We start from the raw sequence: 25,318 nt of genomic DNA, 5'->3' as shown, positions 1-25,318 counted from the left end.
AGTGCCCTGCCACCTCGGGTGCTCTGGGGCACCCGCCTTTGCCCCCTTGGTCGGGGTGGTCCCACCAGTGGGTGGTCCCACTGGTTGGGGTGGTCCAACTGGGAATCGAATGCCCCCAGACCCTGGGCTGGCCCCTGCCAACTTGGGGGACCAGGGGCCTGGCTGGGGCTGAGGGAGTTGGGGGGTACCTTTGTTCCCCGTCCCCAGTGTAACACCTCTCCCCCCTGTCCTCCCCGCAGAGCCGCTGGCAGACGGAGCCGGTAATCGGAGCCGCGGGGGGCTCTGCTCCGGGTGGTGCCGTGCGGTGCTGGTTTTAGGGCTGAAATGGGGGCTTGGGATGCTGCTGGTGTGCCGGGACCAACCCTGACCCCTGGCTGGGTCCTGGCAGCCCCAAATTTGCCTGCTGCCCATCGGGACCCCACCACCCAGTCCTCTTGGCACTGTGGGTGGCGTGGAGCAGGGCTGCCCCGGCACCCAGAGCTCACCGTGGGCTGCAGGGTTTGCTCTGATAGGCACCGGCTTGGCTCTCCGTTTCTGGGGGGGGTGAATTGGGCTTCGTGGGGCTGCTCTTATCCCCGTGGGGCTTCCGCCTTCCCCCTGCGGTGCTGGAAGCCTCTGTGGTGCTGCACGCTGAGGGGGGAGGCCTGGGCATGGCACACTGAAATGGGCACTTGGAGCTGGCAGCTGCATCGAGGAAATTTGCAGCCCCGAGGAAAAAAAATGAGTCGGGGATGGGGAGGGAGAGACTGGAGGGGTCTTGGGGGCGCAGCGGGGTGCAGTCCTGGCCTGTGGGGTGCTTCGTGGCACTAGAGGGCAGCAGGGCCCCGCTGCAGCCACCGCAGCGGGATGCTCCAGCGGCTCCGGAGCCTCTTCATGGGGGTCTGCTGGAGGGGGAACCCCCGATCCTGCTTGGGGGGGAGCATCCCCGCATCCTGCTCGGGGCGAGCATCCCAGCCCCAGCTCTGTGCTGCTCCTGGAGCCTCCCCTGCATCTTGGGGACACTTGGGGATGCTTGGAGCCAGCTCAGCTGCACCAGCCCCCATTTTCTTGGCCCCTTGACACTTGTACCGGGCTGGATCCGAGAGCAGCTCCCTGTGCTCTGGGACAGAGCTGAGCTGCTCCCCACCAGTGCCCACGGCGCGGCTGGGGCTCGCAGGGGAAGGGCCCCCACGCCAGGTTGCAGCATCTCACTGCAGCGGTGCCTCGAGGCAAGGGGAGACCAGGCTTGGCATGTGCGTGGCGTGGCGGTGCCTGCGCGTGGCATGTTTCGGCAGGAGGGCGTCCCCGTGCCGCGTGTCTGCGCTGTCACGTGCCGTTGTTTCTAACCCCTGTCTCTGTTCGCATGGTGCATGCTGCCCTTTTGCAATGCAGACGCCGATGAAGGTAAAGTCTTGTTCTCTGCTCGTGTCTCTGGCTTCCCCCTCCCACGTGCCACCACCTTCCCACTGTTGTGTCCCTGCGTGTCACCATTAACCCACTCCCACCTCCCCTGCCCTCACCCGACATCCGTGTGCTTGTGTCTGGCAGCCACGGTCTGTCCTGCCACGTCGCGGGGCTGCTTGGTGCGTGTGGCCGAGCAGGGACATGTCCCTGTGCCAGGGTGGCTCAGAGCCCTGCACCGTCACAGGCCCCAGAGGTCCCCGGGCAGCGGTGGCGAGGGGTGACCCCCACCCCACAGCGTGGCTCTGGGCTCAGCCCTGCAGAGGCACAAATCTGTTCACACCCCATCTCCTCTCATCAGACCCCAAAACGCGCTTCCCAGCCCTCCAGCACCAGCCATGTGCTCCCACTGCGCACAGCATCCCCAGCCTACTCTGGGGGAACCCTGAGACTGTCCCAGGTCTGGCTGGAAATGCCCCCCCATTGCGGGGGGATACCCCAGCCAGCGCTGAGCCCCTTTCTTTCTCCACCCTCCAGCCGGGAGGAAGCAGTTTGCACGGCACGAGTGGGCTCAGAAAGCTGCCTACCTGCTGGGCTGCAGCCTGGAGGAGCTCTCCTCCTCCATCTTCAAGCACCAGCCCAAGGGCACCCTGCAGCGATCCACCTCCTTCCGGCAGGGCCCCGACGAGCCCCCCCTGGGCGACGGCGGCACAGGTAGGGTGAGGGACAGTGGGTGGCCCTGAGGGCCGCCAGGTTGGAGACACTCAGGGTTGCCTTGGCCAGGTCCCAAGCTGACAGCGCTGGAGTGCCTGGAGGGCATGGCGGCCGGCTTGTACTCTGAGCTCTTCACCCTCCTCATCTCCCTCCTCAACAGGTACATGCTGGGGGGCTGGGGAAAGAGCCAGGGGGGGGCCTGGCAGCATCTGCTCACCCCGCTGCGTGTCACCTCTCGCCCTTTGTCCCCCACAGGGCTCTGAAGTCAAGCCAGCACTCAGTGTGCTCGGTGACGGTGGTGGACACCCCCGGGGCGCAAAACCCCGAGCTGGCGGGACAGAACCGGGGGGCCACCTTCGAGGAGCTCTGCCACAACTACGCCCAGGAGCGCCTGCAGCTCCTCTTCCACCAACGCACCTTCGCCCGCGAGCTGGAGCGTTACAAGGAGGTAACGGGGATGCCCAGGGCTGCCATCACCTCCTCCTTTCCTGCCCTTCCCTCTCTGCACAAACTATCTCCTACATCCTCCCCCTGATTTCTTACCCTGTGGTTGCTCTGGACCAGTCCATCCGAAGCAGCTCTGACACGGTGCTCGGTGCAGCAGTGGTTTCCCCAGGGCTCCCACTGCCAGCGATGCGTTTGCCGGCAGCTCCGGCCCCAGCCAGGCAGCTCTGCGGGCAGATGCAGGCAGGCTGGGAGGTGGTGGGGTGGCTGTGGGGAGTGGTGGTGGTAGGGAGGATCACTGCTGCTGCTCCATCTTGGCACCGGCAGCCCAAGGGGATCCTTCTGTGTGTCCTGGGCCCCCCTCAGCACCCAGCATCGCCCTGTGCCGGGGCAGTGGGAAAGCCCTGCCTCCTGCCTAGACCCCATTGAGACCAGCTGTCGGATCCCTGTCACTGCGTGGGCACTAACTGTGCCTCTGTCCCCCCTCATCAGGAGAACATAGAGCTTGCCCTGGCTGACGCTGAGCCCGGCTCCTCTGGCTCTGTAGCCGCTGTAGACCAGCCCTCGCACCAGGCCCTGGTAAGCACCCACCGCGCTTCCTCGTGGCCGCATCACGGCAGTTTGTAGCGTGAGGCAACGGCCAGGCAGCTTTCCTGGACCTTTGGCTGTAATCAGGGGAAGAAGAGGGGCTGTCCTGAATGCTTGGCCATGGCTGTGAGCATCCCCCGGTATGGCGTCCCCAGCCACCCCGGGAGCTGCCTGTGCTGCGAGGAGCTCTTGGGTGATCCCCAGGGTGCTCCAGTCCTCGAGGTGCTCAGGTCCTCAGGGTGCTCAGGTCCTCAGGGTGCATGGGTCCCCAAGGTTCTCCAGTCCCTGGGATGCTCAGGTCCTCAGGGTGCATGGGTCCCCAAGGTTCTCCAGTCCCTGGGATGCTCAGGTCCTCAGGGTGCACGGGTCCCCAAGGTTCTCCAGTCTCTGGGGTGCTCTGGTCCTCAGGGTGCACAGGTCCCCAAGGTTCTCCAGTCCCTGGGATGCTCTGGTCCTCAGGGTGCACGGGTCCCCAGGGTGCACCAGTCCCTGGGGTGCTCCAGTCTCTGCTGGAGGAGGCTGCAGGGACCGAAGGGGGGCTACTAGCACCAGCGCTCCGCTGGGTTTCAGCCCGTGGGTGCCCAAGCACATTTTCCACCCCAGTGAGCATCTCACTGCCCGGAGTGTTACGTACTGACTGCTTCCCTGCTGGGTCTCTATTAAGCAGGGGCTTACTTGCATGGTGCCGCTTTGCCTTGATGCTGACAGCAGTTGAGGTTGCATGCTCCCCGGCTCGCCCAGCTCCCCTGTCCTCCCATCCCTGCCCCGGGGGACACTGACGTGCTGGACCAGCTGCAAGCTCAGTGTCACTCACAGGTCCGGTCGCTGGCCCGCACAGACGAGGCGCGGGGGCTACTGTGGCTCCTGGAGGAGGAGGCGCTGCAGCCAGGGGGCAACGAGGACACTTTGCTGGAGCGGCTCTTCTCCTACTATGGCCCCCAGGAAGGGGGCAAGAAAGGTCAGGGGGGGCCTGATACTGCAGGGCCGTGTGTTGGCAAAGTGCTGATCCCGTGCCCATCAGTGCCGTGTCTCCCCACAGGGCACAACCCGCTGCTCCCCAGTGACAAGCCCCGACACTTCCTCCTGGGCCACAGCTCAGGGACCAACTGGGTGGAGTACGATGCCACGGGCTGGCTCAACCACGTCAAGCACAACCCGGCCTCCCAGAACGCCTCCATCCTGCTGCAGGAGTCACAGAAGTGAGTGGGGTCCCAGGACAGGGAGCATGGCTGGGGGGAGAGGTGATTTTAGGGGGTGACATCCCATCCGTGCCCCTCTAGGAAGATCATCAGCAGCCTGTTTGCTGGCCGCGGCGGGTCGGCGCTGGTGCTGTCGGGCTCGGTGGCGGGGCTGGAGGGGGGCTCCCAGCTGGCCCTGCGCCGGGCCACCAGCATGCGCAAGACCTTCACCACCGGCGTGGCCGCCGTCAAGAAGAAGTCTCTCTGCATCCAGATCAAGCTGCAAGTGGTGAGTGAGAGGGTGTCAAGGGGGGGTCCCTGGGTCCGTTTGAGGCACTGCTGCATGTCACAGAATCACAGAATCACACAGAATCATCTAGGTTGGAAAAGATGTTGAAGATCACCTAGTCCAACCCTTAACCTAACATTGACAGTTCCCAACTCCACCAGATCCCTCAGCACTGTCGACTCTACTCTTCAACCCCTCCAGGGATGGGGACTCCACCCCTGCCCTGGGCAGCCCATTCCAACACCCAACAACCCCTTCTGCAAAGAAATACTTCCTAATATCTAGTCTAAACCTTCCCTGACTCAACTTGAGCCATTTTCTCTTGTCCTATTGCTTGTTGCTCGGTTCAAGAGACTCATCCCCCCTCTCTGCACCCTCCTTTCAGGGAATTGTAGAGGGCGATGAGGTCTCCCCTCAGCCTCCTCTTCTCCAGACTAAACCCCCCCAGTTCCCTCAGCCACTCCCCATCAGATCTATGCTCAGACAGACCATGCACCAGCTTCGTTGCCCTTCTTTGGTGTCACCTCTCACCCCTCTCTCCCGTACCTGCAGGACGCCCTCATCGACAGCATCAAGAAGTCCAAGCTTCACTTCGTGCACTGCTTCTTGCCCAAGGCGGCGGGGAGCGGCGGGGACCCCCGGGCTCTGCCATGCCGGCGGGTGAGCGGCAGCGAGCTGGAGCTGCCGGCGGAGCACTGCGAGGCCGGGCTCATGCAGCTGGACGTGCCCCTCCTGCGCGCCCAGCTCCGCGGCTCCCGCCTGCTCGACGCCCTCCGCATGTACCGCCAAGGTGAGCCGTGCCGCCGGCACCCCTGGCACCCGCCGCGGGGGGACACCGGGGCTGCGGTGAGCATCCCGCTGCGGGGATGGGCGCCGTGGAGGTCCTGGCTATGTCTCCTCCCTGGGGAGCCAAAGCCCCCCCCGGGGAACCCCTTTGGCATGTGCCTTTGCTCCGAGCCCCGCGGCTGCCAACCATCCCCTCAGGGCGGTCCTGTCCTTGTCCCCCCCTCCCCTGCGAGGCTGTTATCTGCGCCAGGGACAGGCATGGCCTTAATTGGGTGTCTCCACTGGTGCCGCCGGCTCCTGGCAGCTCTCCTGCTGGCAGCCGGCCCCTGTCCCGCTGGGGCGAGGGACTCCGGGTCGTGCTCAGCAAAGCATTTATCGATACGCACGGCTGGTCGCCCAGCCGAGGTTTTATTGCCTGGAGGCCGGACCCTTCCTGCTGCGATCGGAAATCGATACTGCCCGTACACCTCCTGGATCGATGGCCGCGGCCAGCTGGCTGTGCTGGGGTCAACATCCCCATCAATACCTCATCGTTAATTAAGATGTGGAGGCTCAGCACTGTGAGCCTGATGCAGAAGTTGGCTGCGACTCAGAGTGGAGCCGGAGCGGGGCTTGTTTGCTTGCACAGGCAGCACACGTGTCCCTGCGTTCCTCCCAAGGCGGGATCTGGCCACTTTCTCCCCAGATCCCAGCCAAAATTGGTGGAGGACACGGCCAAGAAAAACCTCCTGGGAAGGGTCAGGGCACTCCAGCCGTGCCTGGTCCAATGGGGAGCTTGTGCCATGCAGGGTGACCCCATCAGCTCTCCCACAGGATGGGCCCCAGGGAGTCAGGGCACACGGGGCTGTTCCCGGCCATCCCCGGGGCATCCTGGCTGCCCCCACAGCCCCACTCTCCCTTGCTCCCCCCAGGGTACCCTGACCACATGGTGTTTGCGGAGTTCAGGCGGCGCTTTGACGTCCTGGCCCCGCACCTGACCAAGAAACACGGGCGCAACTACATCGTGGTGGATGAGAAGCGAGTATGAGCCCTGTGCTGGGGCCAGCACCATGGTCCGGGCTCCCCTGCACCCCAAGGGTCCCCTGCACCCCGGGGTGCCACCAGCCCAGCCCTGACACCTCTCCCTTCCTGCAGGCGGTGGAGGAGCTCCTGGAGTCACTGGAGCTGGAGAAGAGCAGCTACCACATGGGTTTGAGCCGGGTACGATCCCCACGCTGGCTGCGGGTGCCGGCGGCGGCGCGGGCAGGGGTGGGCGGCATGGCACAGCATGGCACGGCATGGTGCAGCGAGGCAGCACAAGGGCAGCACTGTTTGCTCCCACCTACGGAATTCCTCGAGCTTGGAGAATAAAACCCCCACGATGGGACAGGACCAGCGGCTGCAGAGGGGAAAGCCGCGTCCCCACCAGCCGGTGTGGTGGGAGGGTGGCACGGCGTGGCCGGAGGGATGCCAGCACCCGTCGGCATCTCACCCTGCTCCCCTCCCGCAGGTGTTTTTCCGAGCTGGGTCACTGGCCAGGCTGGAGGAGCAGCGGGACGCGCAGACCAGCAGGAACATCACCCTCTTCCAGGCGGCGTGTAGGGGCTTCCTGGCACGGCAGCAGTTCAAGAAGAGGAAGGTTCGTCCCAGCAGCTCTCCCCTCCCCGCTCTGCTGCACAATTTCGCCTAAAATGGGCAGCGCAGCCTTTCTGCCGCCGCCTGGGCCAGCGCCTCCTCCTCCCGCCTCCCCCCGCGCCCGCCCAGCCGTGGGGGGCCGGGGGGAACCGGGGGGCCGGGGGGAACCGGCAGGGAGGGCACTGGGCATCGCCACGGTGGGATGAAGCAGCGTATCGGCTCCTACTTTTGTTATTAAAGAGGGCATAAAATAGGCATCTCAGCAGCTCCTCACCTTCCGCAATAGTAGCGTTTGGAGGGGCTGGAGACAATCAAACAGCAGATGAGGCGGGTGCAATTAGCCCAAATGCTAACGAAGGGGAGCATGCTGGGGTGCTGGCGGGGGTGCTGAGTGCCCGCTCGCCCCGCTTTGCCCTGCTGGCGGCACCCTGTGCTGGCACCGTCCCCTGTGCTGATACCGTGCCCCGCACAGATCCAGGATTTGGCCATCCGGTGCGTGCAGAAGAACATCAAGAAGAACAAGGGGGTGAAGGGCTGGCCCTGGTGGAAGCTCTTCACCACTGTGCGGCCCCTCATCGAGGTGCAGCTCACCGAGGACCAGATCCGCGGCAAAGACGTGGGTATCTCTGTGCTGGGGGATGCTGGATGGGGCAGGGTGGGCTGGGGGGAGCGCTGGTCCCAGGCAGGGCCCCGCTATAGGGTGGGATGCAGGATCCTGCAGTGGGGTGGGATTGCAGGACCCCATGGTGGGGTGAGATGCAGGACGGCGGCTGCCCCGTGCCCCGTCAGCGCCAGGCTCGAATTGCTCCCTAATTTGTGAATCAGCATGTCATTAGCATCCCGAGAGCCGGCTGTTGCATGAGCCCAATTACAAGGCGTGGAGAATGGAAATGAAACCGTGTGCTGAGAGGCATATGCGGGGGCTCCGCGCCGTGCTGGCAACCAGACACTCGTGCCCCCGCCGAGCCCGCCCGGCACAGAGCTGCTGCCTGGCTCAGCTTTCAGCCCGACCTGCTGAGGATGAGCGCCGGGGGTGGGGGCACCTGGGCCCCCTCCTGCCCCCCCCCAGCCTGTGCTGGGACCAGAGGAGGGGAGAGAAAGATGTGCTTGAAGCTGGCAGCTGGGCACGCCTCCCCGGTGCTGGCTGGTGGTCCCCAGGCATCTTGGTGGGCCCCTTCCCTCCCTACCTGGGCTGGGTGCACCCAAACCCTTTGGCGAGGTGCCGATGGGTGGGTTTGCTCCCACCCCGTCTCCCGGGGGGTGCGGGGATCCCTCTCCAGCTTTGCCGGGCTGCCTGGCGTTTCGACACCATTTATGGGGTTGGAGTCAGCAGAGCTGGTTGGGGAAAGTCCCTGCCCAGCCTTTGGCAGGGGAGAGCAGCCCCCGCCCCGGGGAGCCCCCACCCTGCCCACCCAGCATTGAGGGGGGGCTGAGGGGGTGCAGAGACCTGCCAGGCTCCTGCCTGCCAACCTCTTCCCCTTGCGCCTGCCCCCTCCCTCACCGCCCGCTCTGTTGCAGGAAGAGATCCAGCAGCTGAAGAGCAAACTCGAGAAGGTGGAGAAGGAGCGGAACGAGCTCCGGCTCAACAGCGACCGCCTGGAGAGCAGGGTAGGTCCTTGCCGGCACCGGGAGGGGGTGCGGTGCTGTGCTGGCCTGCCCTGGCCCATGCTTCCGCTCCCCCCGCCTCTGCCCCCAGATCACAGAGCTGACATCGGAGCTGACAGACGAGCGAAACACCGGCGAGTCGGCCTCCCAGCTGCTGGACGCTGAGACAGCCGAGAGGCTGCGGGCTGAGAAGGAGATGAAGGACCTGCAGGTAAATGTGCCTCTCCCCAGCCTCGCACCATCTCCTGGCCCCCCACCCCGGGGCGCTCACCCCAGCCATGTCTCCTCCCAGGCCAAGTACGATGCTCTGAAGAAGCAGATGGAGTCGATGGAGATGGAGGTGATGGAAGCTCGGCTCATCCGGGCGGCCGAACTCAACGGGGAGCTCGATGATGATGATTCAGGTACCGTTGTGCCTCCAGTGCTTGCTGCCAGCACACCCTGTGTGCCCCGTGGTCACAGCACCATGCCCCTCTCTCCGCGGTGGGCCCGTACCACCCCACGCAGCCCCCCGGTGACCCTGTTTCCCCACACAGGTGGTGAATGGCGGCTGAAATACGAGCGGGCAGTGCGGGAGATCGACTTCACCAAGAAACGGCTGCAGCAGGAGCTGGAGGACAAGCTGGAGGTGGAGCAGCAGGGCAAGAGGCAGCTGGAGCGGAGGGTGAGTGGGGCTCAGCCTCGGGGACCCCCCAGTCCTCTCAGCATGGGGATGAGGAGGGGGTGGGTAGCTCGGAGCTGAGGGAGCATGTGGCCAGGGCAGTGGCGATGTGGTGGCTTCCCAGAGCCCTCACATCCCTGCCTGCTCCTGCCCGCAGCTGACAGACCTGCAGGCAGACAGCGAGGAGAGCCAGCGGGCGCTGCAGCAGCTGAAGAAAAAGTGCCAGCGCCTGGCTGCGGAGCTGCAGGACACCAAGCTGCACCTTGAGGGCCAGCAAGGACGCAACCACGACCTGGAGAAGAAGCAGCGGAGGTGGGGACCGTGTGTTGGCTGGGAGCGGGAGGACGCGGGGGGCGGAACACGGCACCCTCACAGCGCAGCAAGCCTCTTGCAAAGTGGCATTACCATTTTAGCAGGGATTTGGGCACTTTACCAGCTCCCACTTGGCTGAGGTGTCTCCAGCAGGATGGGGCTGCCCTGGTCAGATATGCTCATTGCGGGGGGGATCCCAATGCCCTTTTGGGGGGCCTGGAGCCAAGTGAACCCCCCGTGTGGGGCCGTGCCCCATGGTGGAGGCTGCTTGTGCCCTGTGGCTCTGCTCAGCCCTCGCTCTCATCCTGTCCCCTTTCCCAGCCCCAAAGTTTTCTAACGTTATTAAGCAGCAGGGACACTTTCATCTCATTATGGTAATGATCACACACACAAATACAGCGAGAGAATCCAATCTAATTAATTTCAATTTCCGCGGATTGGAGTCTGTGCTAATGCAGCTGTTTATTACCCAGCACGAGGAAAAATGGGGATTAGCTGCCGAGGTGTTTAACTCAGGTCACAAACTCAAGCACAGGGTTGTTTTCTAAGCCCCAAAGGCAGCGATTTCGGAGCAAACCCAGCTGATCCCATCCTGGGGGCATTGGGAGAGGCTGCCCCAGCGCTGCCTAGCTCTGGGATGTGCTGAGCAGTCCCCTACGGGGGGCTCGTGTCCCCTCCAGGAATGGGACCGCTGCCATCTCGTGTGGGACCATGGCCCCAGGCTGCGGCTGGGGGAGCCAAGCTGCCGCAAGAGCCCGTCTGCTGGAGACCCCTCTGAGTCCTGCAGCCCCTCCACGTTCTTCTTGGAGGGTGCGATGTCCCTGGCTGCCTCCCTGTAGCCAAGTCCCCACCATTAGCAGCCACGGTCCCTGCCGGCACGTGCCGGCCCCACAGGGTGGCTGCCGGGGTCTGTGCCGCGGGCGCTGCGCTCTCCATTACCCACTGAGCGAAGGCGTCGGGAGGAGTTTCTCCAAGTGGCTCTGCGCCGCCGTGCTGGCAATTAAAGGCTCATCAACAGCACATTTCTAATGAGCGCTCAGCTCCACACCGCCCTTCCCGGTGCCTGTTGCCTTGGGATGGGGATGCTCGGTGCGGTGCCGGTGGCGTGAGGCTGGGGACCCATCCCCGGTGCCTGTCACGGGGTGCTGAGCACCCGTCCTGCTCCCCCCGCGCAGGTTCGACAGCGAGCTCTCGCAGGCGCACGAGGAGGCACAGCGGGAGAGGCTGCAGCGGGAGAAGCTGAGCCGTGAGAAGGACGTACTGGTGGCCGAGGTCTTCGGCCTCAAGCAGCTCCTGGAGGTGAGCGGCTCCCAGTCCTCTCCCCAATCCCCCACTGGCGAGAGCACTGGGCTCATGGTGACCTCCTCTCTCGACAGGACAAGGACTCGGACATCGCAGGGCTGACGCAGAAGGCGGAGGCGCTGGAGGCTGAGCTGCAGGACATCTCCTCCCAGGAGTCAAAGGACGAGGCTTCCCTGGCCAAGGTGAAGAAGCAGCTGAGGGACCTGGAGGCGAAGGTGAAAGATCAGGAGGAGGAACTGGACGAGCAGGCTGGGACCATCCAGATGCTGGAGCAGGTACGGCGGGGAGGGGCGAGGTTTCTGGGTGGGGTGGTTTCATGCAGGGCTGTTATTACCTGGGCCGGGCTTGCCCGGGAAGAGGAGGTGGTTGCCCTCAGCCCGGCATCGGGCCAGGCATCGTGGCTGCCGACACAGCTCCTGGCCCTCCGTGCCATGGCCCGGCCGGTCGCTGTGGGCCGGGCAGCCCGCCCGGCCTCGGACCGGGGGGTTTTCTGGGTGAGTGGCAGCCAGGGAGCGGTGTGGTGGGGGTCCCCATGTCCCCACTGCTCTGACCACGTCCCCCCACATTTGCAGGCCAAGCTGAGGCTGGAGATGGAGATGGAGCGGCTGCGGCAGACCCACGCCAAGGAGGTGGAGAGCCGTGACGAGGAGGTGGAGGAGATTCGGCAGTCATGCCAGAAGAAGGTAGGGCTCGGCTGTGGCCCCTCTGCCCGGGGGGGGTCAGGATGTGTCCCTGTGCCCTGGCCGGGTGCCGGGAGCTGCCAGCCGGGCACTGTCACGCAGCACCAGGCTCCCACGCAGCCACGGCCCAGCTCCGCTGGCCTGGCAGGTCTGACCGGTCCCTCCACTGCCCTGGCCAGCGTATGCCGGGCTTTGTGCCTCTGGTTGCACAAACACCTGGCTGGTGGGGTCACCTGGTGTCCCCAGTATATTGGGACATGAGAGATGGGGGGTCCCATCACCTTACCACTGCCCTGACCGGGTTGTCCTTGCTGTCCCCCAGCTGAAGCAGATGGAAGTGCAGCTGGAGGAGGAGTACGAGGACAAGCAGAAAGTGCTGAGAGAGAAACGGGAGCTGGAGAGCAAGTTATCGGCCGTCAGTGAGCAGGTAGGGTGTGGGGCAGCCAGGCACATGCCTCGCTTCAGGGACCCTGAGGTGGCAGTGGAGGAGTGGGTGCCCCTCTGGCACGGTGCCCTGGCACTGTCTCCCCTGCCTCAGGCCAACCAGCGGGACTTCGAGACAGAGAAGCGCCTGCGCCGGGACCTAAAGAGGACGAAAGCGCTGCTGGCCGATGCGCAGATCATGCTGGACCACCTGAAGAACAACGCGCCCAGCAAGAGGGAGATTGCCCAGCTCAAGAACCAGGTGTGCATCCAGACCTGTCCCCTGCCCCAAAACCCCCAGCCCTTGAGGGACACGGGGTGTCCCCGTCCCCTGGCCAGGTGCTGAGCTGTGTCCCCGCAGCTGGAGGAGTCGGAGTTCACCTGCGCAGCCGCCGTCAAGGCCCGCAAGTCGATGGAGGTGGAGATCGAAGACCTCCACCTGCAGATCGATGACCTCTCCAAGGCCAAGGCAGCGGTAAGTGGTTTTGGGGTGCGATGCACTGTGATGGGGCCGTACCCCACCTGTACGTGGGGGGACACCCCCACTGGCGCAGAGCGTGCCGGCAGGGTGACCCCACGCCATTCGGGGTGGTTTTGGGGGGTGGGTGCCCCGCTCCTGGGGTGCAGCGGGAGACAAAGGCGGCTCCCCCCAGCTGGAGGAGCAGCTGAGCCGGCTGCAGCGGGAGAAAAACGAGGTGCAGAGTCGGCTGGAGGAGGACCAGGAGGACATGAATGAGCTGATGAAGAAGCACAAGGCAGCTGTGGCCCAGGTGAGGGTGGGAACAGCAGCTGTGGCACCCTGGCCCCCCCATAACGGCCCTCTCAGAGCCAGCGCAGTGGGGTCCCTGCTGACGGCCCCGGTGTGTCCCGCAGGCGTCCCGGGACCTGGCACAGATGAATGACCTCCAGGCGCAGCTGGAGGAGGTCAGCAAGGAGAAGCAGGAGCTGCAGGAGAAGGTGGGGAGCACCGACATCAGGCACAGGCCTGCACCCCGAGTGAAGCTGGGGGGGAGAAGGGGGACACCCAGAGACCCACTGCCCACACTATGGGGGTGCAGAGCAGTCCCATGGGGAGCTCTCCACCGGGACGGGAGCAGCGTGGCCGGCACCTCTGCTCCAGGGCGGCATGGTGGGGGCCAGGGAGGTTGTGATCGAGGCTGAGGCGGTGCCCCCACCCTGCAGCTGCAAGGCCTGCAGAGCCAGCTGGAGTTCCTGGAGCAATCCATGGTGGACAAGTCACTGGTGAGCCGGCAAGAGGCCAAGATCCGCGAGCTGGAGACCAGGCTGGAGTTCGAGCGGACGCAAGTCAAGCGCCTGGAGGTAGGTGCTGGGCTCTCCCTCCGCTCCAGTTGGGATCAGGACGCAACAGGACCATGATGCGAAGTCGCCCAGGGGGTCTGCCCAGCGCATCCCCAATATCCCCTCCCCGGGACCCCCCACGCTGCAGCCCTCTCCTGCTGGCAGCCTGGCCCCGTCCCCGCAGGGAAAGCTCCCTGCAAGCGCCGATAACAGTAATCCACCACCCAGCCTGGCAAAGTGCTGCTATTTCCCTGCATTGACTTAGGGAAATTATAGACTCTCCCGGCCCCGCTAAACGCAGCCTGCTTTATATTCTGCCTTTGCAGCTCTGCCGGGGGAGCGGAGCAGCTTAGCTCTCCTCTTAATATTTTCCTAGCTGTTATTTCCCTTCCCCGCTCTCTCTACCGGGGCCATAAATATGCAGTGGCTGGCTCAGCGGCTGGGGGAGAATGGGAGCTATTTTTTCCCTACGTTACACACTGTAATTACTTCACACACAGTTAAGTCTATTTTTCCAATTCGACAAAACCCCCGCAGTTGTTCTGTCCCTTCCCTGGCCCTGGGGGGGGGCGGTTCCTTCTCCATATCCTTGTGTAAATTCAAGGGGATGGGATCCGTCCTCGCGTGAGGGCTCGGTGGGTGTTGCTGCAGGGTGAGGGGTCTATGGGGGGATCCGGGGTGACCTTGTGCCCGCTGCTCCGCAGAGCCTGGCCACGCGGCTGAAGGAGAACATGGAGAAGCTGACGGAGGAGCGGGATCAGCGCGCGGCCGCCGAGAACCGGGAGAAAGAGCAGAACAAGCGGCTGCAGCGACAGCTCCGCGATGTCAAGGAGGAGATGGGCGAGCTGGCCAAGAAGGAGGCGGAGGCCAGCCGCAAGAAGCACGAGCTGGTGAGGCACCCACGACGGGGCTGGGCAGGGGGACAGGGGGGTTTCCCCGGGGTACCTGGCTCACCCCTCTCCCTCCCCACAGGAGATGGACCTGGAGAGCCTGGAAGCTGCCAACCAGAGCCTGCAGTCGGACCTGAAGCTGGCCTTCAAACGCATCGGGGACCTGCAGGCAGCCATCGAGGATGAGATGGAGAGCGACAGCAACGAGGACCTCATCAACAGGTGAGAGCGCTTGCGCCCGGCTCCCGCGTGAGGCACGTCACCGCGGCTCACGGCTTCTCCTCGCCACTTCTGAAATGCCACGGGGACCCCTTGGCTCTGCCTGGCCCTGGCAGGATGTCGTCTGTCCATCCGTCCATCCATGCGTCGTGCACATGTGCATCCATCCATGCAGCTGTGCATTCCTCCCTCCCTCCACCCGCAGCCCCCGTGCAGATTCACCCGCTTGCGGAGGTGCCTGGAATGCAGCCAGGGACGTGCTGCCTGGCTGGAAACAGCCCAGGGAGCCCCAGGAGCCAGCGCAGCACAGGCTGGCAGGAGGTCTGGGATGTTGGGATCCAGCCCATCCCGGGATAGAATTGTAGAGTCACAGAATCATTTAGGTTGAAAAAGACCTTTAAGATCATTGAGTCCAACCCTTAACCTAACACTGCCAAGTCCACCACTAAACCATGTCCCTAAGTGCCACAACTGCACGTCTTTTAAATACCTCCAGGGATGGTGACTCCACCGCTTCCCTGGGCAGCCTGTTCCAGTGCTTGACAACCCTTTTGGTGAAGACATTTTTCCCAATATCCAACCTAAACCTCCCCTGGTGCAACTTGAGGCCATTTCCTCTTGTCCTGTCACTTGTTACTTGGGAAAAGAGACTGACACCCACCTCGCTACAGCCTCCTTTTGGGTAGTTGTAGAGGGCCAGGAGGTCTCCCCTCAGCCTCCTCTTCTCCAGACTAAACCCCCCCAGTTCCCTCAGCTGCTCCTCATAAGACTTGAGCTCCAGACCCTTCACCAGCTTCGTTTCCCTTCTCTGGACACACTCCAGCACCTGACCTGGGGTGCTGGGATCCAGCTGGGTGCAGCCCCACGCCAGGGGTGCCAGGCAGCCACCCCTCCCTCCCCTGGCCCTCCCCCACCATTTAATTTGCCCCCCATTTATTCCCCCTCCATGTTTTGGTTTTTTTTTTCTTTCATTTGATTTCTGTTCTGTTGTGTTTCTCCCCTCTCCGACCCCTCCCAACCCCTCCCAGTTTGCAGGACATGGTGGCAAAGTATCAGAAAAGAAAGAATAAACTGTGAGGAGCTTCTCTTTCCTTCCTCCCCTCCCCTAACCCCCATCTCACCCCCACGGGCCGGGACCCCGCATGCCACTGGCCCACCTCCGCATGCCCTAACAGCACCCATGGCATGTGGCACAACACATAACCGCATCCTGTGTGGAGGGGTGAGCCCCCGGGCCAGGGCGGGGGGTGATGCTCTGCCATGGCTCCTGATGCACGTGTTGGCGTGGAGGGGTGATGGAGCCCCACTGCCGTACACAATTAATATTCCCCACTGTGGTCGCTCCCCCGCGACCTGGGTCCCGCTTAACTAACGGCACGCTTGCCCGGACATAAAATGCATTTGTCGTGGAGTTTAATTCCACCGTTAGCTGCCCCCAGAGTTTGTTTATGGGGCTCATTGGGGTTTTTTTTGTTGTCGTTCTGTATTTTTTTGTTGTTTTTTTCTCCAAGCCGAGAGTTGCCTGGATGTATTGCAAGGGAGGGACATGTGCGTGATGGAGTGCGGCTCGTTGCTTTGAATTTAACAAGGAGGATTCATATACAGGGTCTATCCCAGCTCGTCCCCCGTGCTGTCTGCTGCCGTCCCCAGGCAGGGAATAAGCCCAAAGCTGGGTGGATAAAACGGCCGTTTAAGATCATATGATATATCCCTTCCCTGGCAGCGGCTCGGTGGGAGCCTTTGCCTCTCGCTGGCCGGCGGCGGGGCGGGGAGAGAGGGGGCCGTGCCACTTCGATTTCCTTATAGATCCCGCCGGTACTGCCATAACCCTAATGAAAGCAGTAAGCAGTTAGGTATTAAGGGAGATTTATGCAGGGATGCTTTTAACGTGGAGGAATGGATTTTGCAATGCATACGGCACCTTCTTTCTAAAGGCAATCAATATGGTTACGAACGGCCATTATAAATTAGATGGTTTAAGCTAGATAGGGCTTTTTTTACGCCGGGACGTAAATCAGGGGCTCTCCGGCACGGCAGGGCTGTAAATCTGCCCTCCACGCTCCTGTGCCCGCCTTGCCAGAGTCATTTCTGTTCTGCCTACTAAACTCCTGTTTACCCAGGGCCATCAACATCGCTCTTCCTTGCTGTAATTTTGCACTCGACGGTGGCCTATAAAATGAACCCACTTATTTCCTTCGCAGCCCTGGAGCTGGAAATCTCCCGTGTTTCTGGAGCCGTGCCCTGCCCTGCTGCCCCAACACCAGCCCCGCTGTCTTATCTTCCCAGCCCTGGAGCCCTGCAGTGGCAGGGCAGAGGGTGCAGGAGCCCCTTGGGCAGGCAGGGGGGTGGTTTGGGGGTTCGGGGGGTGTTGTGTGGCACAGCTGTGGTTCAGGGAGGCCCTAACATGCAGGCTGAGCTATATGCATGCAGGTTGCACCCCGGGAGATGGAGCAGGGCCACGGGATGGGTTTTCACCCATGCCAGGGTACACAGGCAGCGGGTGCTGGGGGTTTCAGCACCCACCAGTGCAATTTCACCTCCCCAGCACCCAAAAGCTCACTGCCCCATGCTCACCTCTTGCTTTCTCCTGCCCCAACCCACTCCTCCGGCAGCGACGGCGATTCGGATGTGGACTCAGAGCTGGAGGAGCGCGTGGACGGGGTGAAGTCCTGGCTTTCCAAGAACAAAGGGTCCTCCAAAGCGCTCTCGGATGACGGCAGCCTGAAGGGCAGCAGGTGGGTGCCGGGGCTGGGCGCAGGGCTGCTGACAGAGGACGGGCTGAGCTGAGCCAGGGGACGGCCAGGGTGCTGGGTGGGCACCCATGGGATGTGGCACTCTGGGTGCTGTGCTCCTGCCTGATGCTTGTGTGGCCGGATGGGGAAGGGTTAACAGTGGTGAGCAGCTCGGTATCCACTGGGGACACCTGTCCCTGTGCCCAAGGGGACCTCCCTGGTCCTCCTCCCCAGCATCCCACCCGCACCGGGACTCACCCTGGAGGCACGTGGGCATCTTCAGCCCCCACCCTGTCTGCCCCCCCCATCATCCCCCCGCTCCAGGGCTGGATCCCCCCTCCATCCTCCCCTCCTTTGCAGCCCCACCACATCCCTCCCCACACCTCTCAGCAAGCACCAGCAGCCCACACAGCCCCTGGCAGAGGCGGGGGACGTGCCTGGGTGCCCCCACGACGCAAGGCCGGTGTGTGGCTGGGGCACACAGCCCCACTCCCATTCCCCAGGGAAAGCACTCGCCTGCGGAGTGCAGATTGCTTTTATCCAAACCCAATTTCCTAGCAGGGCTCTGGAAGTCCCGGGGGGCTCCCTCCGCCTCTACCGAGCAGGGGGAAAAGATCTGAGCCGGTTTTTCTTAATTGGTTTAATTTATTCAGCAGTGCAGATGTAAAACATTTTGTTATTGGAGATAATTCCACCTTTTCTCAAGTCAGGAATCAAATGCAAGCGGCTCCAGGTAGCCGACAATGAAATAAATTGAACACAACACTTTAAAGGGGAATCAAAGTGGCAGGCTAGAACAATTCCCCCATTTACATGACATTTTTCCACAACGCTATTTCCCACTGACGCAAATCACTGAGGCTGCCTCGCCGCTGCCTCCCCCCTCCACTCATCTCCATCTCTCTCTTGCCTCCCCGGTATGTGCGTGGGGCCGCGGTGCCGCCGGCGCAGGTCAGCCCCGCCGGATGGTCCTGAGGGCGAGGAGCGGCCGGTGTCGGTGTTGAGCTGCCTCAGCTATAGGAAGCGGCCGGGCCTCAAGGACTCCATAGGTGGCTGCGGGGATGAGCAGACGCTCTTCAGCACGCTCGGCGAGCGACCGCCTTCCCCCGAGCGCGCTGCCCGTAAGGCGGCCCGGGCTGGAGAGCCCGAGGACCGGGCGGCCATCATCGCCCGCGCCTTCGCCGACGCCAGCGGCCGGGCTCGGCAAGGGCTGGGCAAGCGTTGGTCCCTCTCGGCTGCTGACGGCGAGAAAGCCTCGGTCGCCTCTGCCCCTGTGAGCCGGGCCTCCTCCGCCTCCTGGCGCGGGCTGGAGGATGGGGACGAGGGGGATGAGGGGTGCTCGGTGCTGAGCTTCGCCCTCTCCAGTCCTGGGAGCTTGCGGAGCCGGCGCGGGGGGCCTGAGGGTCGCCCCGAGTCGCGGCTCTCCCTGGCCCGCAGCCGTCTGGAGGAGGCAGACGAGGGGTCCCGTGGGCAGCCCCCGCTGGGCCGCAGCTTCTCTGTGCCCCCCCGGCCCCGCAGCGCTGCCTCTGAGGAGGGGGGTCCCGGGGATGCCCGCCCCGTGGGGCACCGCTCCTACCTTGACCCCGACCTGGAAGCCGCCATCCAGGAGGTGCTCAGCTACCGCCCGCCGCGGGCCAGGGGCTGCTCCAGCCCCGAGGCCGATTCGGGGGACGACGGCCGCAGCGTGCGGAGCGTGAGGAGCGTGCGGAGCGCGGCCCCCCTGGGTGCCACCGAACGCCCCTCCGGCAGCCTCCGTCGCTCCGCATCCGCCCTCGACTTCTCCCGGCGCACCGGCCGCCGCCGCAGCAGCTCGGGCTCCTCCGAGGAAGAGGAGGAGCGGAAGAAAAAGAGTGCCAAGAAGCGTGCCAAGAAGGCCAAGAAGAAATCCAAGAAGAAGAAGAGGAAGCAGCAGTCATCATCCGACTCGAGTTCCTCCTCCGATTCCTCCTCTGATTCCTCCTCCGGCTCCACCAGCTCCTACCGAAGTACCTCCAGTGTCAAGAAGGGTCCGCAGGCAGTGGGGGGTGAGGAGCCGGGACATCCCGGCCGGGGCAAGAAGGAGGAGAAGCAGCGGAAGAAGAAGGTCGACAGCCTGATGATGAAATATTTGTACCGGCCCGAGAGCGACTGAGGCAGGAGGTGGGAGCGGTGTGTGCCGTGCAGCATGAACCTCCCCGTGTGCCACTAACCGCTCGCCCTAACCCTCGCCCAGCTCCGGGCACGGAGCCTGCCTCTGCTGGGCACCCCAGGATGGGGCACCCCGCTGTCCCTGCAGCCAGCCCTGGGTTTGGGGTGCTGCAGGGCAGCCCCGACACATCCCCAGCACGGCCGCGGCAGGACCGGCAGCTGCCTGTGCTGCCAGGACGCGTGTTTGGGATTAGCGGCTGTGGCACATGGGACGCTGGGAAGTGTTAATCCCTTCCCGGTTCCCCGGCCACCGGCCAAGACGCAGCTGAATTTATTCCTTCAGGAAATTTAAGGGCTCGCCGGGCAGCACAGCATCTCCGGGGGATTCAGCACCCCAGGGAGGGCAGTGGGTCCCGGAGGCGGCGGGGGGACGGGTACTAACACGCACCCGCTGCAGTGTGTGAGCGCGGGGGGAGGCAGCACCCCCGGGGGGGAGCGGGGTGGGCGGTTGGGGCTCGGAGCTGGTTCTTAGGGCGGCCGCATCCTGCTGCCCTGCGCCGTGTAGGGTGCCTGTGAAGGGGAATCGGGGTGGCAACAGCCTCACCCTGTGGGGCTTTGGGGCTCTGCACCCCGTTCGATGGCAGAGGAGAGGGTGCACCGGGGCTCACTGGCAGCGATTTTGGAGCGGGTTTGATCCTTTCCGACAGCTTGAATAGGAGAAGGGCTGAAGGCAAAAAAGCCTTTTTGGAAATGTGGTCAGAGTCGGGCTGCCTGCGGCCTGTCCTGGGGCCAGGGGAGACATCATGGGGTGCTGAGGGCGGGAGAAACAGCCCCAGCACCCACCCATGGGCTCTGGTGCAACCGGGACCCTCGAGCGGTGATATCCGCGGGTGCTGGAGTTTGCATCCATGGCCACGAGCCTTTTTCTGACCGTGCAATGCTGGGTGCCCGTGGGGGGTGGCAGCCACCAGGCAGGCTCGGCTTGGCCCCACCGCAGAGCAGGGGCTTGGCTCAGCCCACCAGGGAGTCGGCTGCAGTGGAGCGTGCCCTAAAAATCTCAGAACATAATAAAAAAGGTGTCGATCGAGGCTCCATCCAGCTAGCTGCCAGCGTGCCAGCTCCCGGTGCGGCCGGAGCGGAGTTGTGCCCGGCGGCCCAGCCCTGCTGCGGCGCTGCAGCACGCGGGGGGGCATGGAGCCCCCCCCACTAACCCCACTCTTTTCCCACGCAGCCCCCTGAGCTCCCGGCACCTCTTCACCTACGACAGATGGGACGAGGAGCAGGACACCGGGGAAAGCACACGCCGCTCCTCCCGCAGCTCCCCCAGCGCCAGCGAGGCGGAGAGCCGGGCTGCCGAGACCCCCGCCTAAACTTTTCCCCCCCCACTCCACCATTTCCCATCACTCAGCTCCACGGGGCCACCCCGGGCAGCCGGTATTTCTTCTGCACGGGGCAGGAGAGGGGACACACGCAGCCACCCCCCAGCCCTGGTCATGGGGGGAGCAGCCCGGCCGGCTCGCTGGCTGCAGCCCCCACGCCGCCCCCACCCTCCCACCTCCCTTCTGCCCTCGGCGGTGGGGCCGGCAGCTCCAGCACCCCGAGTTTATTCCTCAGTGCCTGCTGGCTCCTTATTTTATAACTTAAACTCCCCCCCCAGGCACCCTGCCGTCCTCTTAAGCCCCTTTTAGTTGAGCCAAAGACGTCTCTCGCTGGCCGGGCCCTGGGGAGCAGCCACCCCACAGCCAGAAAGGGGACATGGGGAGGGGGTCCTACACACCCCCCCCGGGTTGTTGTCACCCCCCCCCGACCTCCTAGCCCTGCCTGGTTGTTTTGCACTAGCCCAGCTGTGCATCCCCCCTACCCCCTTTACTTTCAGTATGAAAATAAACGTCATTTCTGGCTGGTGACACCGGCTGCTGCCTGCTCCGCATGCTGGGGTGGGGGGTGTCACCCCGATTCGGGGGCTGTTTGCATGGTGGCAGGGTCTGGCGGGATGGATCCAGCCCCAGCGAGGATGTGGGGCTGCATGGATGGGCCAAGCCCTGCCCCTTCCCCAAACCCGCTGCACCCATGGGTGATGGGGAGGGGAGAGACGGCGCTCATGGGTGCCGGCACTGAATCATTTATCAATCTTCATAAATATGCAGATGAGCAGCGGGGATGGGAGCCCTCTGCCTGCCGGCGTTAATTATTTAACGCGGAGGAGATGATGATGTGCATGGCCGGCTGCCTGTGTGGCACGCAGCTCGGCCTCGGCTCCGGCACGCGCCAGTCTGGGCCGGGTGCTGCCCCCTGCACCCCCCACCTCCAGCCCCAGGGACCCCCACACCCCCGGGACCCCCCGGGACCCCGGCAAACCAGGTCGTTTGATCCCTTTCCCCACCATCTCTTGGAAACAAATGGGCCAAGCTCGGCACTCGCTGCCATAAAGCCACGCTGCGCTAATGCGCTTTCATTAAGTGGGAGCGATCTAATGATAATAAAATGGCACATTTAACATTAAAACATTTAACTTGACTCCTAAGCGAGTGTGTCTCTCCGCACTGTTCCAGCTCCATCTTCATGAGGCTGACAAAGCTCCTTAATTTGTTTCCAGGGAGCGGGTGCTTGGCAGACGGCTTGGCACCACACGGCATGGGGGATGCTGGGATGTGGGGATACAGGGTGCCAGGATGCTGGGATGTGGGGTGCAGGGGTGCTGGGATGTGGGGTGCAGGGTACCAGGATGCTGCGATGTGGGGATACAGGGTACCAGGATGCTGGGATGTGGGGATACAGGGATGCTGAGATATGGGGATGCAGGGTACCAGGATGCTGGGATGTGGGGATTCAGGGTATCAGGATGCTGGGATGTGGGGTACAGAAATGCAGGGGTGCTGGGATGTGGGGTGCTGTGTTGTCAGGATGCAGGGTGCAGGGGTACAAGGATGCAGGGGTGCTGGGAGGTGGGGTGTGGGGATGGGGGGGTGCTGGAATGTGGAAATGCTGGGGTGCACAGTGGAGGGCTGCTGGGCTGGAGGGGTGCCAGGATGCTGGTGCTGGGGTGGTGGAGTATGGGGATGTGGGGGTGCAGGGTAGTGGGGGTGTGTGGATGAAGGGGTGCTGGGATGCAGCATATTGGAACACCAGGATGCAGGGAGCTGGAGATCCATGAGGATGCGGGGGTGCCAGCACGCTGGGGTGTCAGAGCACCGAGTGCAGGGACAGAACTGCAGGCCAGTGTGATACCGTGCGGGCACGGCTGGGGCCCTGCACCTACAGAGCAGCCCGGAGCACGCCGGGGAAGCGCGTGATGGCGAAGGGGGCCGTGCTGTGGGATGGCTCCTCGCCCAGGCTCAGCTCACACAGCAGCTTCCCCACCACTGGTGCCAGCTTGAACCCGTGGCCTGTGGGAAGGAGAGGGGGGGATGTGGGGGGAACAGCCACCCCCATGGCCCCGGTCAGCTCTGGGGTGGATGGGGGGGCCGGGTGCCCTCGCCTACCCGAGAAGCCAGCCCCAATGATGATGTTGCTGAACTTGGGGTGTCGGTCCAGGATGAAATCTTCATCCGGGGTGTTCTGGGGGAGCCATGGTATGAGGGTGCAGGGTCCAGGGTCCTCTCCTGGACCCAAGGTTGGGGGGGGGGGGAGGATGACAAGGTCCACCTTGGGATGGAGAGGGGTTGGGACCCCAGACACCTGGGTCCTGCTCCTGGGGGAGGGTCTCACCGTGTAGAGGCAGGTCTCCACCACAGCCGGCCGAGGCTCCAGCCCCGGCAAGTAACTGCTGATGAAGCTGCTCAAGAGGGTGACTTCGGAGCGGGGGGTGCCCGGGGGGACCCGGTCCCGCTCCTCGGGGTCAGCAGGGCTGCCGTGGTGGTAGCACACCTGGGGGGCAGCCGGTCAGGGGGGTCTGCCAGGGGATCCACCCGCTGCCACTGGGCCCTGCTCACCTTGACCAGCCCCGGGTACTCGAGGGAGGGCAGCCCGTAGATGCCGTGGGGGGCTTGGCTCAGTCCCAGGGTTATGAAGCAGGGGTGGGCTCTGCCCATGCTGGGAATCTCCGGCTCCTTCTCTCTCCAGTAGCAGACGTCGATGCGCAGGGGCTGGGGTCACCGCATTAGCCCTGGCCGCGGCCACAGCACCCCAAGGTGCCACCGACCCTTACCTGCAGCGGCAGGCGCAGACCCAGGGGTGCCACAAGGGCACCAGTCCAGGCTCCAGCTGCGATGATGAGCCGGGGGGCTCGATACACCCCAGCGGTGGTGGTGACGGTGAGCACAGCCCCGGGTTCAATGTGCAGCACCTTCTCCCCATCCCGCAGGGTGCCCCCGTGCCGGCGAAAAACATCCTGGGTGGGGATGGTGACGGGAGGTGACTGCAGAGACGGAGCTAGGGGACCCCCATCCCATCCCCTCGGCAGCACCCACCTGCACCGCCCGCAGCGCCCGGTCAGCGAAGAGCACCCCGCCGGTGCCATCCCACAGGGCCACCTCGCCGGCGTGGAGCCGAAGGCCGGGGAAGCGCCGGGCCAGCGCTGTGGCGTCGAGGAACTCAGCAGCACCCAGGCTGTGCCGGCAGCCCTCCAGCTCCGGGTCACCCACCGGCCCCAGCACCACCAGCCCTGTCTGCCTGCACCCCCCCAGCCATGTCAGCTCTCCCTGCACCCCCTCCCCACGCAGACCCCTGCCTTGTTTTGCCCCTGAGGGGAAACCAAGGCGCAGCAGCACCGGTGATGCTCGGGATGTGCTGCACCCTGGTGCTGGGGCTCCCCAGGGCGGGATGCTGGGTGATACGGGCAGGATGATGCATGGGGAGGGTCTGGGTGCTGCCCCCCCCAAATACAGCAAGTGCCATCAGCCCTGACCCCAGCAGTGGGGGATCATTTAGATGCTCATTTCCTCCCTGGCGCTGCCTTTATGGAGCCTCATAAATTAGCTGGAAGCGATGGCTGCCTGCCAGGATGGCCCCATCCTGCCCAGTGCTGTGCCTGGATGGGGCAGCAGCCACAACCCCCAGCCTGTCCCCGTAGGGAGGGGACGGTGCCCGGCGGGGGCTGCATCCCCATCCCCATCACCTGTAGAGGCTGGTCCCAGACTCGGCCTCCAGCCGCTGCCAGAGGTGGAAGCTGTCGGGCATCATGCGGGCGTAGGGCACCCGGGGGTAGGCGCTGCGGGTGATGCGGCTCTGCCCGTGCGAGCTGCCCCGCGAGTGGGGCAGGATGAACTGGGGAGCAAGGGGGACGTGGGGGTGACCACGGCCATCGCAACCCCCAACCCTGCTGGCCCCGCCTGCACTGGCGCTGCGCCGCAGCAGGCACCTGGGGACACAGCCTGCCCTGCCAGCCACGGCACTGGGAAAGAGCAGGAAATGGGGGTCCTGGCACTGGGGACATGGGGCACCTGGCACTGGGAACATGGAGATCCTGGTCTGAGAACATGGCTGACCTGGCACCGGGGACACAGGGATCCTGGCACTGGGGACATGGTGGTCCTGGCACTGGGGATACAGGGTGCTGGCAGTGGGGACATGGGGGACCTGGCACTGGGGACAGAGGGTGCTGGCATCGAGGACCAGGGATGTTGGCAGTGGCTCCACTCTGTGCCGTGGCAGAGGGGCACAAAGGTCTGCAGGTGCCCATCCTAGCGCGTCAGGGCTGGGGACATGGTGGGACGGGGACATGGCAGGGCTGGGGACACGACGGAGTTGGGGACACGGTACCTGCTCCAGCAGGAGGGTGTCCCTGTGGCGCTGGGCCAGGTGGTAGGCGGCGAAGGAGCCCTGGATGCCAGCCCCGATGACGACGGCGTCGTAGGTGGCCTGGTGGGGCTGGCTGGGGGCAGCCATGTCTGTCCTTGGCCCCGTCTTTGTCCCCGTGGGCAGCCGGGAGCTGAGCCAAGGGGAGGGACAGGGCAGAGTCCAACCAAACCGAGTGCGTGGCGGAGCCTTGGCCACCCTCCAGCCCCCGTGGGGAGGGTGGGGGCACGCGGGGGCCGCATCCTTCCCACCCCTCGGGGCTGGCGGGGCAGGAGCATCCCCATTCCCCCACCAACACCGGTGCCCGGTCCTGCAGGGGAAGGCAGCTCGTCCAGCAGC

At 64.2% G+C, this 25,318-nt stretch overlaps 2 protein-coding genes across 19 annotated transcripts in view; one reads left to right on the top strand and one right to left on the bottom strand.

Annotated features, from left to right (window-relative positions):
• MYO18A (myosin XVIIIA) overlaps nt 1-21,150 on the top strand; it is a 39,155-nt gene extending 18,005 nt beyond the window's left edge. For 12 of the 17 annotated variants that reach the window (XM_074890027.1, XM_074890026.1, XM_074890022.1 and 9 more), the window contains 32 exons: nt 1,918-2,094; nt 2,164-2,254; nt 2,350-2,542; nt 3,031-3,117; nt 3,943-4,084; nt 4,166-4,325; nt 4,407-4,593; nt 5,146-5,383; nt 6,291-6,400; nt 6,514-6,579; nt 6,869-6,997; nt 7,466-7,609; nt 8,512-8,601; nt 8,690-8,809; nt 8,891-9,002; nt 9,135-9,262; nt 9,417-9,571; nt 10,747-10,870; nt 10,948-11,148; nt 11,446-11,556; nt 11,876-11,980; nt 12,092-12,238; nt 12,338-12,451; nt 12,630-12,746; nt 12,850-12,933; nt 13,159-13,296; nt 13,980-14,165; nt 14,248-14,387; nt 15,413-15,457; nt 16,997-17,119; nt 18,068-19,255; nt 20,475-20,610. In XM_074890027.1, coding sequence (XP_074746128.1) covers nt 1,918-2,094; nt 2,164-2,254; nt 2,350-2,542; nt 3,031-3,117; nt 3,943-4,084; nt 4,166-4,325; nt 4,407-4,593; nt 5,146-5,383; nt 6,291-6,400; nt 6,514-6,579; nt 6,869-6,997; nt 7,466-7,609; nt 8,512-8,601; nt 8,690-8,809; nt 8,891-9,002; nt 9,135-9,262; nt 9,417-9,571; nt 10,747-10,870; nt 10,948-11,148; nt 11,446-11,556; nt 11,876-11,980; nt 12,092-12,238; nt 12,338-12,451; nt 12,630-12,746; nt 12,850-12,933; nt 13,159-13,296; nt 13,980-14,165; nt 14,248-14,387; nt 15,413-15,457; nt 16,997-17,119; nt 18,068-19,247 — 5,144 coding nt within the window. In that variant the 3' untranslated portion in view covers nt 19,248-19,255; nt 20,475-20,610. Of the gene's footprint in view, nt 1-1,917; nt 2,095-2,163; nt 2,255-2,349; nt 2,543-3,030; nt 3,118-3,942; nt 4,085-4,165; nt 4,326-4,406; nt 4,594-5,145; nt 5,384-6,290; nt 6,401-6,513; nt 6,580-6,868; nt 6,998-7,465; nt 7,610-8,511; nt 8,602-8,689; nt 8,810-8,890; nt 9,003-9,134; nt 9,263-9,416; nt 9,572-10,746; nt 10,871-10,947; nt 11,149-11,445; nt 11,557-11,875; nt 11,981-12,091; nt 12,239-12,337; nt 12,452-12,629; nt 12,747-12,849; nt 12,934-13,158; nt 13,297-13,979; nt 14,166-14,247; nt 14,388-15,412; nt 15,458-16,996; nt 17,120-18,067; nt 19,256-20,474 lie in introns of all 17 variants that reach the window. The other 5 variants (XM_074890019.1, XM_074890033.1, XM_074890034.1 and 2 more) reach the window with 3 other exon arrangements.
• A 521-nt stretch (nt 21,151-21,671) lies between these two features.
• On the bottom strand, nt 21,672-25,086 carry PIPOX (pipecolic acid and sarcosine oxidase). 2 transcript variants are annotated; one of them, XM_074890079.1, is made up of 8 exons: nt 24,944-25,086; nt 24,300-24,448; nt 23,653-23,854; nt 23,391-23,573; nt 23,176-23,328; nt 22,952-23,110; nt 22,726-22,801; nt 21,672-22,629 (listed from the first exon to the last, which is right to left on the bottom strand). In XM_074890079.1, exons 1-8 carry the CDS (start codon nt 25,067-25,069, stop codon nt 22,499-22,501), a joined length of 1,179 nt encoding a protein of 392 aa, XP_074746180.1. In that variant the 5' UTR covers nt 25,070-25,086; the 3' UTR covers nt 21,672-22,498. The 2 variants fall into 2 exon arrangements, with proteins under 2 accessions (XP_074746180.1, XP_074746181.1); XM_074890080.1 differs by having other exon boundaries at nt 22,952-22,987.
• Between the last annotated feature and the right edge of the window lie 232 nt (nt 25,087-25,318).

This window comes from Strix uralensis, chromosome 20 (assembly GCF_047716275.1).
Source record: "Strix uralensis isolate ZFMK-TIS-50842 chromosome 20, bStrUra1, whole genome shotgun sequence".
NCBI classification, from domain to species: domain Eukaryota; kingdom Metazoa; phylum Chordata; class Aves; order Strigiformes; family Strigidae; genus Strix; species Strix uralensis.
This window is presented reverse-complemented; position numbering and strand designations above follow the sequence as displayed.